Source organism: Protomyctophum parallelum, assembly GCF_964188405.1.
Source record: "Protomyctophum parallelum genome assembly, chromosome: 6".
Lineage (NCBI taxonomy): Eukaryota > Metazoa > Chordata > Actinopteri > Myctophiformes > Myctophidae > Protomyctophum > Protomyctophum parallelum.
In genome coordinates, this window is record NC_139701.1 from 23,610,527 (window position 1) to 23,635,422 (window position 24,896).

At 39.8% G+C, this 24,896-nt stretch overlaps 3 protein-coding genes across 6 annotated transcripts; 1 reads left to right on the forward strand and 2 right to left on the reverse strand.

The window, feature by feature from the left end:
• Positions 1 to 26: 26 nt before the first annotated feature.
• On the reverse strand, positions 27 to 15,778 carry brdt (bromodomain, testis-specific). Of its 4 annotated transcripts, none has more exons than XM_083767795.1 (21): positions 14,927 to 15,778; positions 11,326 to 11,594; positions 10,982 to 11,119; positions 10,722 to 10,860; positions 10,195 to 10,322; positions 9,740 to 10,093; positions 7,869 to 7,997; positions 7,458 to 7,694; positions 7,152 to 7,360; positions 6,741 to 7,033; positions 6,510 to 6,623; positions 6,290 to 6,406; positions 5,475 to 5,530; positions 5,203 to 5,374; positions 4,630 to 4,920; positions 4,299 to 4,369; positions 4,060 to 4,120; positions 3,872 to 3,975; positions 3,548 to 3,744; positions 2,015 to 2,240; positions 27 to 1,926 (listed from the first exon to the last, which is right to left on the reverse strand). In XM_083767795.1, the coding sequence occupies exons 2-21, from the start codon at positions 11,521 to 11,523 to the stop codon at positions 1,861 to 1,863; spliced, it is 3,300 nt and encodes a 1,099-aa protein (XP_083623921.1). In that variant the 5' UTR covers positions 11,524 to 11,594; positions 14,927 to 15,778; the 3' UTR covers positions 27 to 1,860. The 4 variants fall into 4 exon arrangements, with proteins under 4 accessions (XP_083623921.1, XP_083623920.1, XP_083623923.1 ...); XM_083767794.1 differs by having other exon boundaries at positions 14,641 to 15,778; XM_083767797.1 differs by lacking the exon at positions 4,630 to 4,920 and having other exon boundaries at positions 14,641 to 15,778.
• Positions 15,779 to 16,570: 792 nt separating this feature from the next.
• Positions 16,571 to 19,147, forward strand: cUnh1orf146 (chromosome Un C1orf146 homolog; the record flags this gene model as incomplete). Its single annotated transcript, XM_083766675.1, has 5 exons — positions 16,571 to 16,636; positions 17,584 to 17,677; positions 17,823 to 17,994; positions 18,858 to 18,936; positions 19,034 to 19,147. 5 exons carry the CDS (start codon positions 16,571 to 16,573, stop codon positions 19,145 to 19,147), a joined length of 525 nt encoding a protein of 174 aa, XP_083622801.1.
• Positions 19,148 to 19,784: 637 nt separating this feature from the next.
• On the reverse strand, positions 19,785 to 23,634 carry LOC310859910 (glomulin-like; the record flags this gene model as incomplete). Its single annotated transcript, XM_083766676.1, has 14 exons — positions 19,785 to 19,880; positions 19,971 to 20,056; positions 20,671 to 20,806; positions 20,920 to 20,983; positions 21,290 to 21,399; positions 21,749 to 21,833; positions 21,922 to 21,995; positions 22,078 to 22,119; positions 22,407 to 22,496; positions 22,614 to 22,644; positions 22,750 to 22,803; positions 22,910 to 23,085; positions 23,169 to 23,259; positions 23,396 to 23,634. 14 exons carry the CDS (start codon positions 23,632 to 23,634, stop codon positions 19,785 to 19,787), a joined length of 1,374 nt encoding a protein of 457 aa, XP_083622802.1.
• Positions 23,635 to 24,896: the final 1,262 nt, after the last annotated feature.

Genomic DNA, 24,896 nt, shown 5'->3' on the forward strand with positions numbered 1-24,896 from the left:
AACAAAAAACAAACATTAAACCTGTATATAGGAGGGGCTCCCTCAAAAGTTGGTTTTATCATTGGGGATGGAGAATTAGACCAGGTGTGAATGTGATGGATGGTCAGCTCACTGCCACCATAAACTGACAGACAGGGCAGTGTACAGGTGGCAAATGCCATGAGAATGGATGAAGGTTGAAGACAGTGTTGCACAAACCTATCAGCTAGGAAGGTACAGTTGTCATTTGTGATGAATTAGGTAAAGCTTGTTCTAAATATCAAATACCTCAATTCCTGTATTGTATACCAAGGACGAGAATGTCCTGAACCGTTGAGATGGAAGACAGGAAAGTGGCAGACAGAATGAGAACAGTGGGGGAGGGTACCAGGAAAGGGGACAATCCTACACAATTCTGCAGCTGACAAGGTCTACATATTGTTTATTCGTTTGCCTTTGCCACTATGGCAGAAGGCAAGTATGCAGTAAACACTTCCCAAAATATTTTTAATAGATCATACAAAAACAAAAATTGTTTGGCATATACAAACTGTACCATACAGAATAAAGTGCCATGTTTATAATCAGGAGATAACACCAGAATATCAGAACCAAATTAACAAAATACAATATGTATGCCCAAACGTTTTACCAGGATTCTTGATTCACAATAAAGCATATAACTTGCAATACACATGACACAAATATATGGCACTTGCAATAAGGAAAAAAAGGTATATTTTAAACTAAGTCCCACATCTGAAACTGCCATGTGACTAAACTTCAACATCATTATGGAAACACATTTCCATTCATAAAATAAAAAAACTCAAAATTTACAATGAAAGTTTTCTCAAATCTTACAATGTTACAAAGAAATAACATTCCAGAGTCAAACGATTCACATAAACATAATATATACATATCCAACTATAGCATCCCCCCTACCTTTAGCATATGTTTGCTGTTAATACTGAGTAACTGAAACATACAAAAGTATTTAGTACTAGTAGGTACATATAGTTAACAGCAAATTGGTCAGATTAAAGGCGTTTTCACTTGATAACACTTCTAGGGTGATTTTAGCATCTACTCTGGCTTTTGCGTGCACCCCAGACAGTTTAAGTTGCTTGATTCAATATTTTTATAGTATTAGTATTAGGATAGTTATTTTACAGACCCACTCACCTACTTTATAATCCCATTGAAAGTATATCATCATTTTAATGAGTTAAGACAAATAATTGAAAAAACTGCATTAGGACAATATCAGTCACCAAAAGAGGCAGGCCTGTGTTTTCAATGAGTCCAACTTGGTTAACATGGGAGTTTGAAGTTCACATACATAGTATGGGCGAGTGTCTGATAAAATTAATATCAAATAAAAATTGAATCAAGCAACTTAAATACCGTCAGGGGTGCACACAAAAGTTAACACGGAAGTGTTTTAAAGTGAAATACCCCTTTAAGTAAAAGAGGTTAGATTAAGTACAATGTAAACATGTCCCGTTAAATCAGGATGACAAACAATGGTATAGGATAAGAAACAGAAGACAAGACAACGTGTTTATAGATTAGATTTTCAACATTACTTACAAGTGAATCAGTGCATATATTTTCTATAAACCGTTAGAAATACCAAAAATGCTAGATCCCTTTATTCAATATATGGTCTTTTAGAACTTAAAGAGCATGTTCTTAAAGGGTTGTACAAGTTGGATGTGAAGTCATCATCATGTAGCCCTCCTATATCATGGACTAGAATTACTAGACTATTCTGTTACTCTGTGCCTGCGGAACCAACCAGCATCTGCAGTTCCACAATCAGCTTTCCTGCCGTGAACCAAAGAAAACGTTCTGTTGTTGATTACTGCGTACTTGTTAGAACAGGTTATTCTCAAATGTAGCCATGATGTCCCTCTGCATAGTCATGTCAATACCAGCCATCTGGGGTAGAGGATGAAAGCACAGAGCAGTTATGACACCATTTTACCAGGACATAGGCACATGTAAATGACACTGAGGCAGGACTTACAGCCTCTCGTCTGCGGCGCTCTTGCTCTCTTCTGCGGGCCAGCTCCCTGTCCCTGTCCAGTGACGACTGGACACAGAGAGGTGTTGCAGGCACAGGGGACTCTGGTTTCTTCGGTTCTGTCTCTCTTGAATCCTGTAAAGTGGCCTCGGTGCGAGGATTCTCCGGAAAATCAGGATGGTCTTTAACCAGTTGGAGTTTCCTTTCTGCTCTGGGTGATACTGGTAGGCTAAAATGAAAAAGTTGTCAAAAATTACTTTGAAACCTTTGAATTGAGCACGCCCACAGAAAAAACTGTCTTTATGATGGTTAAACTACTTAAATCTTATATACTTCATTGCAAGTGAAATAGCCTAATGTTGAAACTAGGGCTTGTATGGTTAAAGCATGGAATAGTCTGCTGATAAAACACAAATCTGCCTCATGGTGGCTCTATAACAGGCCAATTAGAAATAAAATGCTGTTAATCAGTGGACAGACCTAACATAATCCCTCGCCTTAAAAGTCTAGAAAAGTCGCAATTTTGAAAAATAGCAAAGTGTGGTTGCCGCAATCGCTTATATTGGTCCCTCCCACAAATTTTGCTCGCAAATGACAATGTCACGTCACCACTGTGATCATGTGAAAGTTTTTCTTTCACATGATCTTTCTTTCTCTTTCTTTCTTTCTTTCTTCCCCCCACCCCCCATGGAGGAGCTTTTAGCTCTGGGTTGATTAAACCACCCACGACAGGTGATTAAAATTTGGGATGGATTGGACATTCCGTGATTTGTGGCATTTTTTGTGAAATAGGCCCCTCCCACTAACACTGTTCTGCCTGTGGTGTTTTAATCGAATAGGTCCGGAGATCATGTGTACCGATTTATGTGAGATTTGGACAAAATATGTAGAAGGAGCGAAAAGTGTGTTTGAGAAAATTCTAAATGGCGGAAAATCTATCCTGACGGAAATGGGCGTGGCCTATTAGGGGAGATGCGTCATGACCCAAGGAATCCAGGGGAAATTATTTATTTATTTTACGACATATTTTACGACATATTCAAGAGTTACAAGCCAAAACGTAAAGTGGGCTGTTATAGCGCCACCATGAGGCTGACCGATAAAATTATAAATTTTATAAATTAATTTTAGTAATTATTATGAAGTTTTATAACTTCATCCAAGTTTTGTAAATATATCGCTTACGGTCTCGGAAAAATACTGGAATGTGGAGTTTTCACATTTTCCAGTTCATGTCAATGGGAAATTGAATGCACAAATAAATTAATATCAATTAAACTATACAACATTTCTCTTAGCAAAATACAAGCACACGATTCCAGATTTTTCTGGTCGATTTGACATAAGGCTCAAGTGCGTACCATCAAAACTGGGACAGTACAGTAGATGATACATATGGTATATACTATATAGCTGAAATGGCTAAATCATGTCACGACTAACGACTAAATGCTAAATTGTACAAGCACTATAATAAAATAAGTTCTGCAAGATATAAACTGGAGGTGATGTCATGAAGTATTTCTCTGGGAGTACCTGCTCTTTTCAGGCGCCTCTCGCTCCCTGCTGGCCCCCATCTGGATCTTTCTTAAGGCCTTTTCGCGTTCTTCCTTTTCCATAGCAGCCTTACGGAATTGCTGGAAGCTCTCCCTTGAGGATTTGATTTTAGTGGTTGTGGCAGCAGCAGTTTTCATCAGACTGGCCCATGAGTCTGCATTTTTCAGGACAATTTCCTTCAACAGAAACACAAAAATCATGCACATCAAGATCTGTTAACTATAGATACAATGATCACAAATAAGGATTAAAATACTATAGAATATATATATATATTATTTATTATTTAATAACCACACCAACCTTTTTGGGAACCTGGGGTTTTCCCTCTTCAGAGACTTTATTTTCTGTGGTAGAGCAAGGCAACACAGTACTGCTGTCCAGAACATTCTCTTGGCATCTAGAATCTAGGAGGATTGGACTCTTTAGACAATGCTCTGCCTTGTGTTATTAATATTAAGAGTTTTTGTTAGACTCCTCCAGTAACTTACAGAGTCTATTCTCCTTCATAGATGGCAATGGGCTGTTGTGTAGAGGCGACAATAATGGGTACTGTTGAGCCGTGAGAAATACAGTAATTAGTATTTTATGGTCTTAATCCGTTATGCAATGTCATCTTGAATTTATAACATTCACATTCACTGGACAATAGTCATATATACACAGTCTGATGATGAACCCCGAATGTTAACATAGCAATCTCAAATAAACATGTGAATCTAAGGCTTACCTCAAATCTCGTTGTCATAGGGTCCATAACTGTACACGGAGATGTCAGAGGGGATAAAAGTGCAGACAAATCTGAATGGGGGGGAATTGAGAGACTTACAGAAATGCAACATTGAGAAAGCGCTAATAGAGATGAAAATCTACAGCACCTACAGCCAGAGCTACAGTGATAGTGGGACTGCGTTAGCATGCCAATTAAGACCAAGCCAAAGAATCAGATGAAAGACAGAAACTGACAACATCCAAGTAGACTGAACGACACATATGAGGTCATGCATGCATGCTACAAGCTGGAGGGGGGGGGGCTACATTATTTTTTGACTGAACCTTACCTTCCTGTACAGACCTCTTAGGAGGACTGAGAAAAAGTGAGACCGTTTTCACTTCCCGTGTTTGGGATTCTGAAGGAGACTGAGGGAATGTGGGATTTAAGGGGGCATGGGTCTGAGGTGAACAAGGGAATGTGGAGGCTGGGTCACTAGTGGGTGTGTTGGGAATGTCAGGGAGGAACTCCCGTTGAGGGGGCTGAGAAATCTGACCAGGGGTCAAGCAGTGTTTGGAAGGTAGCGGTGCTGCTTTGGCACTAGGTCTCGAAGGCAGCTGAGGCAGGTGGCTGTGTAAGGCTGTGGCAAGGATGACCAGGAATAGGGCAAAATAGAGAATGTGAGAATGACTAGTGAATCATTACATTAGAAAAAGAAATGGTCTAGAAACGCCAATATGCTGAATACAACAAACACGTAAAACAAATTTACAACCAAAACAGTATAATAGAATACTAGTGCAGTTCCTGTTTTTGAACAAAGGTAACCTCAGAGTTGGCTAAAATTTCTAACCAGAGTAAACCTTACATCGTTAACATTTCATCTTAGTTGCTACAGAAAAACCTGTCAAGAGACCATTACCTGGGGGTGATAGAATCATCTCATCACAAGACTGGGCTGCATATGGCTGTGTAAACTGGCTTTCAGTTTCCGTAACCAAGGCAGGAGGTGGCTGACAACTCTCCACTGAGACCTTAATCACATCGTTTTTCTTCAGTATGGGCACACTGCGGTCAGCGCACTTCACCTTTGACTTGAAGAAATTACATTTTTACATTGAATTCAACACAAACAATGCTAGACTACCCAGACTACACTATCAATCACACAAAGCAAGTTATGCATGCATTTACCTTTAATTTAGACTTTTGAGAAATGTCTTTCATTTTCTGCTTCTTTGCTTTCGGCACTGAAAGACACATACAATTTACAATTTAGGCATTTAGCAGACGCTCTTAATCCAGAGCGACTTACAATAATCAAGAACAAAAGCATGGGAATACATCACAAAAGCATTTATCATAAAACATGCGTAAGCTAAGAAAGTAACAGTGGAATATCTATATTATGAGACTATACATATAAACTATATATATATATACTACTATGCTATACATATGTACTATGGCGTGCTATGACTATATACAATGCAATTATAGTGCCGTCTACATAACATGCTATAAGTCTGTATCAGATGCTATCTAAGTCTACAACAGAAATGCTATCTAAGGGGGTAGGGTAAGTGCTATGGGCCATGATGGAGTCTAAAAAGGTGGGTTTTCAGACTACGGCGGAAGATTGGGAGTGATGCTGCAGTTCTGACTGCAATGGGAAGTGCATTCCACAGTTTTGGAGCCAGAAGGGAGAAGAGTTTGGGACGTGTGGAGCGTTGTCCCGGCGTTTTTAGTGAGGGTACTTCCAGCTCCCAATACAACAATTCTCAGTATGCTTTTGAATGACTGTCATGTCATGTGAATTGTTGCTTATAAACTGCAAATATATTTACCTAATTTTACAAACTATATATTTGCTACATTTCAGAACCAACCACCATGCAAAATTAGACACTGCTAAAAACACAACGAGAAAACAAAGGAAAAGTGGTGGAAGACACTAAGACAGGACCATGGAGGTAGGTGAGAGGAGAGTACTGAGGAGACCATCTAACCTGATTCACAGTCACCGTTATCAGAAGCGCTATAATCACTACCACTGCTGTCAGAGGAGCTGCTACTCTCACTGAGGCAGGGTGGCGGGCCCAGGTTTGGGAAAGGAGTGGCTTGGCCTGTTACAAAGAGGGTAAAGTGTGACTGAATGTCCCAGTTGGTGAAACCATTAGCCATGAAATGGAATCATACTGATAAAATATATACGGATGCAATATTTGCCTGCTGTTTTTTTTTTCTTAGAGGAGTTCTGCACTTTGTTAATGTCTTGAGACCTCCCAGCATCGTTTGCTTTGCCGGACAGAACCCCTCCTTTCGATTTCCCTGGATTTTTCTCTGTTGGATTGCACAGAACAAAGGAAATAATAATCCCCTGCAGTCCCTGAGGTGGAAATAACTGTTATTTCAATAGAGGATATTATTTAAGGAAGTAGAAGTCAGTGTACTACTTACGGTCCACACCACTGATCTTGGGCCGCTTCTCAAGACATTTCAGGCTGAAACTTTGCATAGCCCTCAGAGTAGAAGGCTTGAGTACTTCAAAGTCAATCTCCACATCTTCTAGTCTGGATTTCTTCAGATCTGGCTCACGGGCCTGGATGATGCTCAGCAACTTTTCAAGTTTATCACCAGGCAACTTGTTAATATCCATACTCAACTGCTTCTTCTCTTGGTAAGCAAGTGGTACTGCTGGGACCACATCCAATTCCAAAGGCACTGCTTGAATATTGCATTTCTTGCCATGCCTACAGGATTACATATAAACGGATTACATTATCTTCCACACAAGTTGTAGGAGGTAGTTCTCCCCATGTAATGTTCACTATGAATAAAGGTCAACATCAATAAATGGAGCTCACGTACTGAGAAGACCCTTTGTGGCTGATGGTTTTCTGCACTCTAAATTTGCTTCTTGAGGACGAGTGCTTTTGTTTTGTCTTTTGTTTTGTTTTGTCTTTGTCTTTGTCTTTGCGTCGCTTCTCTTTCTTAAGCTTCTCTTTCTTAGGCTTCTCTTTCTTCTTTGATTTCAGCAGTGGTGCGATTTTCTGCAGCTGATGGTGAACTGCTTTCAACTGAAAAGCCAGCCATTAATGAGATCACACAATTATAAGGCACAGTACATAAAATTCGGAACTGGCACTCAAAATCATATTTTATTAACACACCAACCTGTTCTTGCAAAGTGACTAGATGTTCAGCTCTTTCAACCTTTCCTTCCTCCTTTCTTTGGTCCTTTCTTTCCTCCTCTGAATCTGATGCACTCTCGGACTCTGAAGAACTTTCACCTTCGCTACTCGCTGAGCTTGGGAGACAATTAGGCCCATTTCCCTTGCCATCTTTATGACCATGCAAGGAGTGACTCTGTGGCTCTTCTGGTACCTTCGAGAATCGGGCCTCAAACACTTCCTTTAGGCCCAAATACATAATACATACAAATACTTAATTTGTGGGGCAGTATTTCAAAATGAGGTAGGTGGTGAATTATCAGCATAATTCAAGGGCTAACTTTGGTGCAGTAAAACAAAGTAATGAGCAACAGTACATTACACATTCAGTTAAATTAATTTAGATTGTGTATACCTGCAGGTTTCTTGCCTGGTCGACTACTGGATTGGTAGGTGGATTGAATTTATAACAGTTTGAGAACATCAGCCTGAAATCAGCAGCACACTCTTGGGCATTCTTATACTCTCGTCGCTCCATTTTTTTCTTCAAGGAAATGCATTGTAAAAATGTTAATGGTTAATAAAGCAATGACTTTAATGATTAATTAATCAGATTTTGTGCTCAGTCAACACACTGAAATACTCATTCAAATGGTAAATGGTGCATTTATATAGCGCCTTTATCCAAGGCGCTTTACATAGATTGTGCATTACATTCACCCATTCACACACACACATTCATACACCGATTGCGGCAGAAGCCATGCAAGGTACCAACCAGCACATCGGGAGCAATTTGGGGTTCAGTGTCTTGCCCAAGGACACTTCGACATGTAGACAGGAGGAGGCGGGATTCGAACCGCCGACCCATGGATCATTGGACGACCTGCTCTACCTCTTGAGCCACAGTCATCAATAATCAATGGTGACATTGAAGAGGCTTTGGAGGTATAGGGCTCCAATTTCGTCGCCGCCGTTACCCGCGACGCGGCCCGCAATGCAGTCGCTGCCCAAAAATTACAAGTATAGGAGCTTGCTCTGTTCCTTAATGGTATTTTGGTCCAGCGTCACCCGCTATCAATTACGCCGACACCGGTATTTGCGCCTAGAGGTGTGGTCATGGGCATGTTGGCACGCTTTCCCCTAAATTGCTATTTTGGTCACACACTGTATGCCAAATTAGTTTGGTATAGCGGCGCGGCCCTGCATAGAGATGTCCTTGGAGTCAAGCTGCATCATCTCTCCTTATTCTCCTACGCATCGCTTTGTAATTTTCCTATAATCAGCAGAAGTGGGTGCCTGCCACTTCCTTGTGTCCAATGTGTTTATATAATTGTATAGTCAAAGAAGTTATTTGACTTGTGCCAGGCATTGTGCGGCGTGTGCGATTCCATGCATTTGTTCGTTCAGTTTCATCATCCCATAGTGCAGCAAATGGGGTTTAATCAGATTTACCAAACTTTCCTTTTCGCTTACTACCGTTTCATAGAGACGGCCTACACGCACGATGTATATACCAAATGAAAGCCCGAATTTCGTAGTTTACATAGTACTTTGGAATTAAAAAGATGAGCAAGATTTGAGCAAGTTGACTCAATGAAAAGACGAGTGTTCTTGGCTCTGTTGCAGCACAAGTGAGACTTCAAGGCTGCAACGCAACACTCTTCCATGGGCTATCGACTGTAAGGCTATCAAGCAATATAGCACTGGGCATAACGGGTAACGGATAAGGGATCTCTTAAAGCCAATGGCATATGTGGTACGTTTTGGTTTACACGATTAGTTTAATTATTGTAACGCCCAAACCACACCTATGCATAATGTAACGGAGGTGTTTTAGGGATTTAGACAGGTAACCAAAATACCAACTTTAGTGGGGGAACACCCCTTCCCCACTGCTAAATCCCCAAATACTGCATTTAGAAAGCTCGAACAAAAATGGAGCCCATAGTGTGTTGAATCGTCAGATGTTGGGTTGGGGTAAGAACTGTGATGTGGACATTGTGCATTTGTATACGTTTGTTTAATTGTATGTAATGTGTGTATAAAGATTTGACATTATTTTTCTCTTTATTATTTTTTATTCATGGACATATCCTGTTGATTGTTTCTTTGAAGATTTTGTTTTAGTGTTTGTGCTGCCATTTGTGGGTACGGGGGAAAAGATGTGAATAATTGTGTCAAATAAGAAAATTATGTTTAATGTGTGTTTAAAAAATAAAATAAATAAAACATTAAATAATTATAAAGTTTATTATAAGTTATTATAAAATAATGTCCTCTTACCTTTATGGTGCTTAGATCCATAGGCTGTTTGATAACAACATGGTAGTCTTGCAGGCCCAAGGACTGTGCGTCAACAGGGACATAGAAGGGCCATGCGTGCGCATAATGCCTCTTTGCATACATCTCTTTCAGGATATCGAGGCAGTGCTTGAGCGGCTCTGAAAGTTTAGCCTGCTGTCCTGAAGGCGGGGAATCTGGCAGGTGTTTCTTGGGTGGTTTGATAGGCCTTCCACTGCCCCGCCTGGAGAGTATCTTACAAGATGGTTGCACCTCAGAAGGGGGTGGCTCTACCCTAGTGATTACTGGGGCAGTTGAAGTTGTGGTGTCTGCTTTCCTCTTAACACCCTTTTTAGTCTGAATAAAAGACAAGGCAAAAATTACTAAGTTATTATATGACTTGCTGACTGACTTGCGTACTTTGCATGTTGAAAATCACCCTCAAAACAAGTACTGACTGTTGTGTCGATCTGTGTAGGGAGCTGTGCCGTTGGGAGGGAGTGAAGGGCTTCAGGAGGGATGACGGTTACAGTTTGTTGGAACACAACTTCTGACAAGGGAGAGTGAGGTCTCACCTTCGCTGCACCTGCACAGGAGACGTTCAGAGGACATAATTAATACGTACACAAGAACCACAACAGATATCATTCAAAAAACGAGGCTCACATCCAGTGATTTTCCAAAATTCAGTAGTCAAAAACTCAATATACTGATTTCCATAATTGACAACCCGAGTGTTGATGACAAAGTCTGTGTAGAAGTACAGCAGTGACACCTGGAGGATATCATCAAATTAAAATAATGATTTGTGAGGGATGTTGAAAGAATTGTGATCATTTTCAAATATCTGCAAATTACCAAAAAGATAGAGATAACTCTTGTTCAGGGAAGAATGAACATTATTAACCCAGTCATCTCAAAAGCACTGATGTGGTACAGTGAGTGTACTGTACCTGGCAGTGTCAATCCCGTGTGTACACTGTACCTGTCATTTCCTTTCTCCCTTTCCCTGGTGTCTTTGTTGTGACTGATAATACGTCACACTCCTCCTTGGGCATTTTGCTGACAGTCTGTAAGAAAAGCTTCTCCAGGGTTTGGGCCATTAAAACTATGTCATCTCCAGGCTGGGGAGAACAAGGCAAAGTGAGGTCCCCCTCCATGAGATTCCACCATCCTTAGTCTGTTTACGATTTACATTGATTTGGTACAGTAAACATACCACAAGGGGAATCAACTCATCCTTACCCGATTGTAGACATAGCAGTTGGTGAACATGGTACCAAAGTCCTGTAGACATTCAACTGCCTTCCAGTAATAATTGTTCTCCAGACGTTTCTTAATAGTTCCAAGGTCCATAGGATGTTTTGTAATTGTGTAATAATCCTTAATAAAAAAGAGAAAGAAAAAAATACACATTTGGTTTTTGCATTGTGTACCATTAATTTTGACCCAAAAAAAAAGTATAGTGACAAAGGTTTATGAATTATTTGGCACATACTGAATTATGCCATCTTGGTTCAATATAAATTAACAAGATGGCATTTAGGGTTAGGTTTAGATACACACACACACACACCTCAACTACTTACTGGAATATTTAGCGCCACTGCATCAACAGGCGTGCGAAACGGCCAAGAAAACTGGTGCTTCCATAGTGCCCTAAACGCCACCTTCTCCAGGTACTGAAGCTGATTTGTTACACGACCAGGCTTCTTGGGATTTCTGACCTCTGGAGGAGGGGGGTTTCCACTCATAGTGGAGATGTGAGACACTTTGACAGCAGACATTGTTGTTCAAAGCCAGTGGTGGGAGACTCAATTCCTTCTTTACTGCAGTTCAACTCTCATTACACAATCTCCTAAGAAAGAGCGAGAGTATTTTCAGGGTTAAGATAAAAGTAAACGTCATATTGTGAGCTTGAAGCCATTTCTTAAAAACAAAAACATTATATATATATATCCCATGTAAATTACATGTATATCCCATGTAATTTATACCTCATTCTTTGTGTATTTTTGTCATTGTACCTTTCCAAATATGAAATTAGGAGCAGTAAGTGCATATATTTGCGATTTTACATTATATTGCCATGCATATATTTGGCAAACATTTTATCTTTCAGTAATGCGAGTGATCACAGCAGGTAGAATGCTCATAATTCAATCACTGCAATTATCAAGCAGAGTATCTGACCACCATCTGAAACAAACGATGCTATGATTGCATCTTTAGCCAGAACAAACTGGCAGATGGATCTTACTGTTATACAAACCAGGTTCAAGTGTTTAAATCCCATTTCAATACAGGGAAAACCGGCAGAAAACAAGCAGATAATTTTATGTCACAATATCTGCTGAAATTCCAGTTAAGGTTTAACTATAGAATGATAGGGTCTTTCTTTTTTGAACCTGTGAAACAAGCTGAATTTCTCTACAAGAATTGAAAAGTTTATGCTTAATAACTTCAGATTTGTTCTACAAGCATCTTTAATGCAAAATATATGGTTAATGCTGCCACCTACTGTACTGCCTCACTTACCTTAACATTGAAATGTTAATATTTGTAATTAAAATGAAAATGACCCCAAAATGATCCAAGATAATATGCACAGTATAGCAACAATTAAAGGCCCATTTCTCGACACATACCATAAATGTTAGATATTTAATATTGCTTTGAGAAACATTTAATGTGTATGCTGATAAATCGTTTCTGAAAAAGGTACATTTTAAAACCAAGTATTTCATTAAGTATGTAATGATAAATGCTCTTCAGGCAAATGCAAACAACTCATGTCTTGTGTTAAAATTCAGGGGATATAATATCAGGTCACTGATATGAGGAGGTGTGCTATAAACACAAATTAGTATAGTATCATGTGTGTAGATGGGGTGGGTGGATGTTCGGAGAAGCTCCTCAAATGACTTGAGTATGCAATGGAAATCAGATTTTTTTTAAATGCATGAATACACAATTTCAAGCATGATTACTTACTCATTTAAAATCTTTTTTAATGTAAAATGATGCCTGTATGTCAACATAGAACAGATCAGATTAAAACAGACCAATCAGACTATGTCTCAAACTGAATACAAAATATGTCGTATGCCATCGAGACAACTAGTGTCCAAAACCTATTAGTTGACATCCTGCAAAACAAACTATGCATAATCAACCAGGATATCTATAACGCAATGTTGGTGTGTTTAATACAAGCAGATCGCAAACGCAAATTGGATGAATGGGGAGTCAATGGAGGGTATTGCAACTCTAAATTCATCCCATTATAAAAACTTCTAGAGTTGCAAATTGCGGCTACTAAACAAACATACATCAGATCTAGCTAGTAAATGTTAACTAGCCAATTCTTGACCATTATCACTTACCAATTATGTCCACAGTCCCCACATAAATACTGATACACCCCAAAATAATTTACTTTACAATTTATGTTGATCTTGCTCCCCATTATATTTTATCTCAATACAAATATAATGTATATATAAAAAATAAAGTTAAAAAAAATAATATATATATATATATATACAATCAAGCTTCTGCAACATACAAAAGGTTAAATGCGTGACAGTGATCTGGGAAAAACATGATATGTTATGTAGTGGATGCTTTTACAGGTAGAGGGGGGAAAAAGTTAATCCTTTTCGGTTATTATTACTTAGTACAAATATTCAGTGATTGCCGCATACAATTCCACGTTCAAGTGCCCACAATTGAGATTGGTTAAATTATTGAGGAGATGAGGCAGATCAGGTTAATTGAACAAAACATTACTTTAGTACATTTGTAATTGAAGACAATGTATGGGACTACTTTTTCAACGTGTTCCTCTCCTATGCACGTGTTCATGTCAAATGAAAATGTAGACAGCTTCCCTTTCAGAATTGGTTGGTCCATTGCAATTATTTTATCATCCAAATGTTTATAGACACAAGCCCTCATATTCATGATGATTTTAACAAGAACACATTAAGTTTGCCTCAACTTCCATCATGTTTAGAGACAGAATACCACAGACATTACGTTTGTCAGGTGGCATCATATGGGCAGTTTAGTACATGCGATTACAGTCCGATTATTTTAGTTCAAACACATGGGCATTGTTGTAACTCCCATTCTGATCTTCCAAGTTTGTTCTGCATTACTAAACGGCTGCTAAATAGACAAGTACAGGTATGTGTATGTATACAAATATACATATATATTATATATACCCACACCCACACAAGGCGACAGATTTCGGAAGTCAACCACAAACCCTCATATTCCAGAATCTATAACACATACTGACTGAGCATCTTTATAAACTGCTCAACTGCAGGAAGGCATTTTTATCAATTTCTCCCAGAAATTGCTGTTTCTGGGCAGTGTATTATAATAATTCAACAAATAAACACCCTCTTCCTTGATTCATTGTTTTTAATATTATCAAATGATTGTGGAAATAGTCTTCTTGAATAACGTGTAGTTGGTAGTTAGCTGTGAAGCACGACTGTCATAATTGATCCGTGACAGACGCCCGTCGTGTGCCGTTTGCTCCATGCATGGCTAAACGTGTAAATTGCAGCGTGGTCCGTGTTTACAGTTAGAAGCGTGACGCATGTTCCCACGCCCACACAACACAGGAAAGGAAGGAAGGAAGATAAAACTTCCGCATTTTTGTCACGTGAACTACGTGTTGTAGTTTTAATATCATTTAAATAATAGCACTCACAACCATAATGTACGCAATACATGCCATTTATGTTTAATAAAACAATAATGTGACGTCAACTGGCGTGCGTGGTGGCCAACAGAGTTGCTAATGTTTGCTAGCCTGCTAAGCGGCTAACGTGGCATAAACAAACATTATAAACAGTCTCCAGACGACCAGTCTTAACATTTACCTTTCCGTCTCTGGCACAAGATTGTTTTAATTGCCGAACTGAGACGTTTGTTGCCAATGCAGGTTGTTATTCCTCTCTTTCAACGATGCATCCAGTGTACGTCGCAGTTAGCAATGATCTAGTAGCCAGGCTAGCTGTCGTCGATGATGCAGAGCTCTTATTGCAGTTAACGTACCTTAGTTAAGTGTAAATGTTTTACTTCGGCGCATTGTATAGACAACGTATCAAGCGTATCTTTAGATTCTTTACATAAACATAAGTGATGCTAGCAACAAAGTATTATTACCGCTTCCACATTAAACAGTCTGGTATTTCCATGGCGGACGTATCTACGGCAACCGCCTCATATTTATAGCCCTCTGTAAGTCTCTGTAGCTGATTGGTCAGTACACACCACGTGATCTGCTCTGCGTTGTTGCCCGCAAAACCTTACAGTAAAATGTTAAAATTATCCAAAGGGTAATAGAATAATAATAATCACTGTATCTGCCAAAACCGTTCTTTCCTCATTGTACGTACAACAGATAGAATGTTTTAAGATGTCAGTGATGTTAAAGGTAACATCACAAAAGCAACAACTAAATCAAACAAAAGTCGAAACCAAACAGTTTTCTAAACGCAACCCCCAATGTAGCGTGAATGTATGAACGGCGGACGGCCTCTCTCGGCGTCACCAGGCGTTAATTCTACAACATTCTCTGATGATATGAACAAATAGTTTAATCAATACAAAAAAACGAAGCGCTCCGTATAAACACAGCTGAAAGTGATCCAACGCTAGTTGCCACGACGTCGGTCTCTCGGTCCTGGTCGCTCATTACTGCTTACACCACCACCAGTCCACCACAACACGGTTGACAAAAAGCAAGCACACACATCTACGATGCGTTCTGGTTAGCTTGGATAGTCACTGTGTCAGGACAGACCAGGAACGGAAAATGTTGATTCGGAAGCGAGGTTAAAAAGTTTGTATAATTCGACCATGGAGTAATAACAACCCCGAATTAGTCAAACAGGCTACTATAGGCTACTGCTCAAATAAAAAAAATAAGAAGCGCAGTGTAATAACCACAGGAAATTGTCCCACGGCTCAAAGTGAAGTAAAAGAGTTGACAGTTTGTCGGTCTTCCTCCCGGGACGGTGCATGGACTCCATGGAGGCTTTAAAAGAAAATGTTTTCCAGGATCACCCGAACTAACCATTCATTTCTACTTCCGCTGCAGGCAGCACATTGACCAATGGAGGATCACATAACAGTTAACTATCATAAACATTGAAAATACAATAAATATCACAATTTTGCAATGAAAAAAGTTTGTCTTCATATTTTGCCGTACCAAATGAGGATACAAAATGATCTATAATATCAAAGAAAAAGCTCCCGCACACTGGACTGAGTTAACAACACTGGTTAACTTCTGATTCTGGTCCTTTAGGGGGTTCCAGGGGAGGGGTCCCCCCTATGGATGGGTCCCAGTGATAAATAAAATAAAATGAATTTGTATCTAATAGGAGTGATGCATAACATATCAAACTGAGGGCCAAATGGTTGAATGCATTCCTTTTCCCTCTCTACCGCTGCCCGCTGGTCAATTTGGCAAAAAAAAAACAAAACATGAATGAACCATGATTGGTCCATGAATATTAAAGTCAGTGTTTTCTGGCATAAATTAAAGTGCCATGAGAAATACCAAAAGGAACTCAAGGGAGTAGAATGCATGTGTATACATACTGTTTGGTGTAATATATTTTAATATTGTGTGACGTCACGCCAGTCTCAGGCGCAGGAGGACTCGACCCGAGACCATAGACGCCCGAGACGAGCAGATATTGTACTCACGAGTCACCAGTCACATCGGACCTCACACACCGGCTGCTCAGTGCTCTCTCATCCATTCCAGGCACAGGCAGCCCACCTGCATGGTCAGTGATGTCTACCGGCAGTGACAACCCCGTTCAATGGAAAACCACCATTATAGTCAGCACACCACTTCAGGTAACTGGAGTACACAAAACGTGGGCGTGCGACCGTGTCTGGTTGGTACAGTCCATGCCTGGCTCACTGGCTGGCAGCTTAGAGGATATATAACTCTATGGCTGGCAGTGCTGGCACAGTCACCACAATGAGAAACACATAATGTAATGTAAGTTATTACATTCAGCTGAGTTTTGATAGCCTACTACAACTACTACTACTATAGGCCTACTACTCAAAATTGGGGGAGAGGGAGACGTCTGCAGCAGACAGCAGTCAGGCAGGCAAGCTAAAGCCAAATATAATTAGCTTATATATTTAGCTAAAGGACTTTTAACAATTCAGTGATGTTTTTCTTAGCTGAATGTTGACAAAGGGACATTCTGTAAATGTTTATTGAATAAGGCCAAAATGTAAACAAAAATAGGAACAATCGTCACATTTATGTAAATCAACCTGATATGTGACTGATGTTGAACTGATGTTGAACAACCTGATGTGACTGATGTTGAAAATGGGTGACGAGTGACGACGTCACCCATTTTCAACCTATCTTAATACAATTGGTCCTCACTAATGCTGATGATAATATGGTACCATTTGTGTCTACTCTGTGTATAAGAGGAGGGCTGTGGACAGTTCATAAACCCGCCTACCAGTGACATTGGAGGATTCGAGGCAAGCTAGAAACTGCAGGCTTTCTATTCCTGGAAAGAAAAAATCTAAATAAATCATTTAAATTTGGAGGGAAAAAAAGACTATGTCACTGGTACAGTAGCTAGGCAGGTTTCTGAAGTCCACAGCCCTACAGACTGGTTAGAAAGAAATGGTACCAAATGTTCAGGATCAAAGGACCAATTATGAAGATAGTTTGGAAATGGGTGAAGTGGTTCTTTAATTATGTTAATTGCTCATAGCTTCTCTACAAATGTGAATGAAGCTGAAATTATCCTTATGTGATCTAACAGAATCATGGTGTGTCAAGAATGCTGAGTGTGCAGCAACATAGGATTCGATTTTCAGACAGTGTGGAGCCTGGGGCCTTTGTTTTCCCATTATCAGGTAAACAGTTCACATTATACAATTAAACTCATGGTCAGAAGTAGCCTATAAACCTATATTTTAAAGACACCACAGCCATGGCCTTTGACTGAGATGGGTAATACATGTTAATAGACCATCATAGCATTATACACTTTCCTCACAGGTACAGCATTTTTGCTTGTTCACCTACAAGAACTCCCAGAGAATGTGGAAGAGTCAGGACTGTTTGAGAAGATCAATACGTTTGTGAAAGTCCACCGCAACTGCTTCCTACTTCTACAGGCCCCCTTTCATGGGAAAAGTGAAATGAACATATTGTCAATGATTCAGCACAGGTAGATTCATGACTCAATTCAAACTTTATTCAAGACACTCACAGGGGGTCCATAGGGCAGAACGCATAAAACATAAAAACACAAAAGTAAACAAAATAAATATATAAATAAATAAACAAAGCATAAACAAACAAAGGGAACATAAGTAGGCTTCAGCCTTATCTACTACATACAGCCCAGTAGCTCCATAGTTTAGCCTTAGATGACAGCCTAACAGAGCTCTTAGCAGGATTAGTAAATCCTACAATGATACTGTTCACAGATTCTGTTAACTTGCATACTTGCATAAATCTATACATCAGGTTTCGTAACACAGCAGGGCAAGTGGGTACATTTATTTCCACAAACATGTGACTGACTGGCACTACAGCATCTTGGGGCTTTGGGCAGCAGTCTCATGCAGTCGTTATAGGCCACTGTCATTTTTTGCAGGCTGCCCTTTTTGTAGTGTTGCCACAAGCGGGCAGTGTACAGCGGAGTACAATAGGCTTTAAAAAGTGAGAATTTAACTGGGACCGAGCGTTTTGGCTTGAGCATACCGTTTACGTCGCTGTCTAGAAATATCTCTGTCATCAGATAGGTCATTTGTTATGAAATGACCTAGATATTTGGTCTCTTTTTTTTTTTTATGTTCTGTTTATTAATTTTTAGTTTTTTTACAAAATAGAAGTAAATTCAGAAATAAAAACAGAGTAGATATTTGGTCTCTATTCTGTGTTTTTTGCTATTAATAATTCAGACAACTGTGATGGATCTTGAAAAACAAGTTGAATAAGTGGATAAAATAAGGTTTTCCATTGAATTCAATGGGTTTCAGTCATGTTTCTGTCATTTGTGAAACGAGCTGACTTGGTGTATTTCAGATTTTTTGGCACCAGTCTAAGGATCCTACCTGTGCGAAACAATGCAGAGATTGTCAAAGGCATGTTGACAATTGCTAAGGTACGGATAAAGACTGTAGAATGTGGAATACAGAATTGATAGGCTATTATTCCTACCCCCTATGTCTCTATGATATTAATGTCACATATGTTCCCAGGCTACCAGTAAACCCCATGTGGACAGCATCCGGGATCGGATGTCTCTGGCACGGGCCCACATCATTGAGAGCAGTCCTGTATGGGAGATGCTGAGAGACATAAAGCTTGGCTGAGCAGGTAGTCAAGTCTTAAGACCAAGTCTTAAGACTGTTCACTATATTCTGTTGAACTTGTTACACGTAAGAAATCGGAGTATCCTTGAGAATTCTACATAGACTACGATTCTGGTCTACTACTGTACGGACAATAAGAAGAGATTGTTATATTGCCTGTGAGATGTTTTGGATAGAAACATGCATACTTCATATGTGCTTGGTCTTTATTTAGCTACAACATAGAAATCAATAAAAAAAGAAGCTTCACTTTTGTGATATCAGTGAGTGACTATACGGGTGACTTATAGGCCATTTTACTATCTTATTTATTGCATGAAGTTCATAAAAAATAAAACCACACAAGCTATAATGTACCATACTATGTATCGCTCGATATTGCTTTCAGAAATGTCCCTTGACCAGTGAGTACAGTACAGTGAACAGTGTGTATTATTATATCCAGTACTAAATCTCTGTGGTTCAGTTTGTATAGCAGCATCCAGGGTACACTACTCTAGAACTTTGTCAGTGTTGCTTTGTCACTTTAGCCAGTGTTGCTATCAAAGGATGGAAATCACAGTCATAATACAGAGAGCAAGTTGGAAAAGCAGCAGATGGTGTTGACCTGCTCGACTTTAATTCCAACTACTTGTACTTATTTTATGCTCTTCATGTGCTCCTCGGTTATCTCTTCAATGCGAACGATAAGGCTCTCCATCAGGTCAAATGTGACCATAGCACTCTGCAGTACCTAAAAAGTATGGGAGATCTTTAAGCTTTCTTGTCTTAATGCAGTACTGAAAAACAGATAATTGGCAGCTGATAAGAGCAGTTAGAGTACCTGGTGCTGGACTTCTGGGGACATATCAGACACCATCTCATGTCTTATAGTTATGCCTTTGGTAGATCTAGCTGCAACCCTGGCTTCTAGAAGAGAATAATATGAACAGTACAGATTATTAATGTTCGCTCTGTGATTCTCAACCTTTTTACTTTCAAGGATCCCCAGTTTAATATGCATTTGAGTTAGATCACAAACTGCCATTTGATACAGATTGTATCTCTGGAACCCAAGCTTCACTGTTAATTTCATTCTGAAAGGGTCCATTTGGTTTCTAACTATTAATCCTTTAGCTAGGGACCCCCTGGAAACCCCCCAAGGACCCCTGGTGGTCTACCAACCCCACATTGAGAACCACTGCTGTCATTGTAGCACTGATAATAATAACAATTTAATCCCCACTCCTTGAGATGTTTTTTGTCACTGCTTTTGTACATACTGTACGTGAAACATTTCCTCTGCATTTACCCATCCTACTAGGAGCAGTGAGCGCTTGTGGAGCAATTAGGGGTTAACACTCTTGCTCAGGGACACACATCGACACATTTCTAGCTAGCTTGGCCCGGAATTGTACCTGGGACAACCAGGGGCTCTGGCTCCCCAGGCGGGCTCACTAACCATTCAACTATGGCCGCCCAATATCAATCTGTGTTAGGTTATCTTGATTGTTTTTTCATGTGGATTAGTGAATAATGCCTACCCCTAGCTTTCAGCTTTTGATCCTCCCGTAGTGCATTTAATTCAGCTCCGTAGTAGGCTCTGGAGAGGCTGAGACAAACGCGCAGCATTTTTATGTATTCATCTTTGATCCTGCACAGCTCTGTCCAGACCTTATACTCTATGGTCCAGACACCTGTCTGAAAGCAGGAGGAATAAACTGTCAGCATGCTGGATTATCTGCATCAAATGACAGATGACAATATCTATGTGGTGAATCACAATGACTCACATTTCTCTTCCATTCTTTGTCTCTGATTAAGAGATAGCGTAGCAGATTGAGACACTCCATTATCCTGGGTAGAGAGACAGGGGTATTGTTTAATATTATAATATTAAGAGTTAATGAAGCCGCCTTTACATTTACTTGGTCTAAATTTGAATCTGTCACGTCTGTCAGTGACACCTGAGCCTCTGAGAAATTAGCTCCACGGTTCCTGAAATGTGAGCTTCATTGCAAAGTGGATCTGTACTGACATCCATCTGCCTTGTCATGGCAATACCTTAGTTATGACAATAGACATGCTTTCAAATAAAGTAGGGCTGATACAGAAACTAGTGACCAGTTCTGTGCTTAAAAGGACAACAGCAATGTTTCTCACCTGTCCATACCGTGTAACAGGTCTGTCTCGGCACCTTGTGGCAGACACAGGACCAGACCCAACAGAGGGAGGAACTCCGCTCCTAGAAACCAGTCATTGCCATGGCCTGGCTACAAAAGAATGTACAGTCTTTAGTTGATGGACCTCCAAATTGGAGAAGAGGTTCCCTGGGACAGCAACACTTTTCTTTACGGTGCTGTTATCTTTACGTAATACTGCTCCAGGGATCTGCAAGCAGTTGACTCAGTTATTCTGCAACTTAATTAGGCGTCGGGCTTGTTATAGCCCAATCTGAGAACCAATCGTCAAAAAATACAGGACAAACAGCGCCCTCTTTTCCCTGAGTCAACAGTCTGTCTTGAGAGACTAGTTATAGCCTAATTGCCCATACAGGCATAATATTATCCAGATAGGACTTCTCCAGTGTAAATAAATATATAATGTGACTTTTTATCTTACCTTCATGGAAAGTTCAATTTGATTCTTGATGTTCTTTATTATATAACCCTCTAACCCTGCATGGTTGGTGGATTTTAACATGCACCTGCAAAAGAAAATCAACCATTTGGAACTAACTACAGATGGATATATTCTAGTAGTTGACATTACGTTAGATTTATTCATGTTTTTACCTGAAGAACTTGTGCTTTGCCTCAACGTCCAATTTATTTATGTTGAGTTGAATAACTTGTAGTCCTTTTTCTCTCTGGGAAAGCAGCACTCAGGTAAAACCAACAGTATGTCTATTGCAAAATAAGTTATCATTAATAAATAGATGATATACTCACCAAATGTTGCAATGGACAGTCAGTGAGAATGTGGCGCAAATGCTGTCGAGTAGAGTTGAACACAAGTCTGACTATATTTGTCAGCAATTGAAATTCTCTGCATTTGACTACGCTCTTTAAAATGGCATTAAGTTGAATACAAACAGGTTGACAACATTTACACAGCATTCCTTATACTGTATACGCGCATGATGACACAACTGCTGTATGCACACATTATATTTCCACAGTGTGTTTTTTAGGTCATACCCCACCATGTGTTATTTCTATAGATATAGAAATTGAGACTATAAGAATGGGAACACTATCATGACATTGCTCAGGCTCACCTGTGAGACACTGTAGAAGGTCTGTAGTTCCAGTAGATCCACTGGAAGGCTGTTGTCTTGCACGCCCTCTAATGTTTTGGCATACAGTGCCTAAATACAATTTATTAAACACACAATTATTTAACCATTTGAGGAGAATTCAGCTGCAGGTTCAAGCAGCATTTTAAAGGAGCTTTTTATTATTATAGAGTGTAATTTGTCTCTTACCATGCCTTTTTGTGCGTGTGATTCGTCCTTTCTGATTGACAAAAAGATAATTATTAATGTTTGTGGTCAAGCTTTTTTTTCTCCTTTATTTTTGACGTGCACCATGCTCAGTTGCTAGTGTGTTTGTATGACTTACCTGCCGAGTAAGAGATTTATGTATTCCATGTTGCACTGAAGAACAAACACAGGACTGGAACAGCAAAAAACAGTATGAAATCCTTGCAGTTAGATCATTGCGTGATAAAATGTTTTACATTTTGTGAACGTTTATTATCTGCATTTTAGTTGCTTTTTACCTGAACACTGCAGGAAAACTCTCTATGGTGATGAGTTCGACAAAGAGTAAGTAAGCCAAACAGGCCCTTGATTCTTTTGCTTCCTGACTCTGGTAATTTTCCACCAGAATGCTTTTCTTCATAGGGTTGTAAAACAGGATATTTGGTAGAGGTCCCTCGATGACTGGCAGTGTGACCTAGGATCAGGAAATGTATAGTGAATCGTTGTCTTTATGGCTGCCTTTACATAGATGCAATGTAAGAAAGAGCTTTGTCTTACCAGTATTACTGTTGCAAAGATCCATAAGGGTGATTTTATCCCTGGTTCTAGTTCAGCCCGAAGTAGTGGCCGCCTCAAGCTTTTCATGCAGCTGTAGGAAAAGAAAGAAAGAAAACCACATAAGCCCTATAAACTTTGACATAAAACAAATAGTTGAACTAGCTGATCTCTCTACTACAAGCTCAACATGTGACCAATTTTATTTCTTTTTTTTCTGTGAAACATACAACTTAAGAAGTTCTGTCTTCAGGTCATGGTCGGCAGCAGTGATGGCACTGTTTGCTGTTTTCCTCTTCAGTTCCTCCACAAAGGGCTCTATAAACGCAGCTAAGATAGCGCAGCAGCGACACAGACCGTGCACGTCATCTATCTCCTGCTCCCTGGTGTAAGGTACCGGTAGCCGGGACACCTGCTTCTGCAGTGCTGAAAGAGCCAGGCCCAAAGAGGCTGCCTTCTCCTTGCCCATCCGATGTACCACTTTTGGAGACACAGGGACATGTCATCAAATTAAATTCTGTCACTTCCCAGCAGGGGGAGGCAAATAGCAATCAGCAATCATTACATGGACATTTCTGTTGATAGTGGGGAATAAAGGGGTTTAATGTATTTAAGTGAGTGAGAATTCATGCTGGTCATTATGTCATAAATAGGAGTTGTGGTGGTGGTTGTGGTGTGGTACCTGTTTGCATATGTGGAGCCAGGGCTATGATGGTATCAGCAATGACAGCTGGAGTAATGTCCTCCACTAGTTGAAGGAAAACACACTGGAGCTCTTTTGGGCAGCAAGTCTGGACAACAGGATCGACATTAATCAAATCTATAATGCCTACGGTGATTTATACTTCAATGTACAACTGTGTCACACATTGCAGTGACCCATAACCCATTGTGAGCTTGTAGATCTGCTATCGTCTACACGTGATGTGACACCGTTGTACAAGTCAGGCTTCAGTTAACATGTATTGTTGGCAATGTGTCATATCCTATCATTATGATAATAATAATAATAATAATAATAAATCGAGAGTATTTTGCTGTACATACCTTGGCCAGGTGTGTAATGGCAGCCTCACAGTGACAAGAACTCTTCTCATTTCTAATCACTTCATTTGTGAGGGTTGGCAAGAGAGCACAGCCCATAGACTTAACAAATTCCTGAGTAGAAGAGAAATTAGATTACATTTTAAATTATTAATGTTCTCCGACATGTCTGGCTCAAAGCATTATGGATGTTCTGAATTATTGTCATGTGCCTGAACATTAAACAAGACACCCCCTATGCATGTAGCAGATGCAAAAACTGAAGGTCACATATTTCTCTTTGGGTAGTTGGTTTCTTTAGTATATGGAGACTAGAGACAACACAAGTAAAAGGCTCACGTGCCTTCTGAAAGTACATGAGCTTCAGAGTGGGAAGTATAGGGCGTTGGGACAACTAAGGGCACTTAGAGGAGTTGGCATATCGAATACGGTTGTCAGTGGAGCGAGAAATCTGACTGCATATCTACTGCCTTTGCTCCTACACCTTCAGGGCGTGAGTGGTGACACGTACTGCATATTCTGATAGGGAGGTGAGTTACTGCTGTTCGCAGCAGTATCTCTTAACCACATACATGTTCATATTCTGGGCAATGTGGGCATGTCATAATAAGCAAATATTCTGCAAACATAGGTGAACATTCGGGGGAAAACCGCAGATAGAGAGCAGATCTGTAGATCGACCTTTTC

Excerpts from the sequence above, each read along its gene's own strand:
- brdt (XM_083767795.1), bottom strand. The coding sequence starts at position 11,523 with ATGTCTGCTGTCAAAGTGTCTCACATCTCCACTATGAGTGGAAACCCC. Across the intron at positions 10,323-10,721 it reads AGGGAGAAAGGAAATGACAG|GTGCAGCGAAGGTGAGACCT; the intron begins GTACAGTGTACA and ends TCTCCTGTGCAG. Across the intron at positions 3,976-4,059 it reads TATGAAGGAGAATAGACTCT|ATTCTAGATGCCAAGAGAAT; the intron begins GTAAGTTACTGG and ends CAATCCTCCTAG.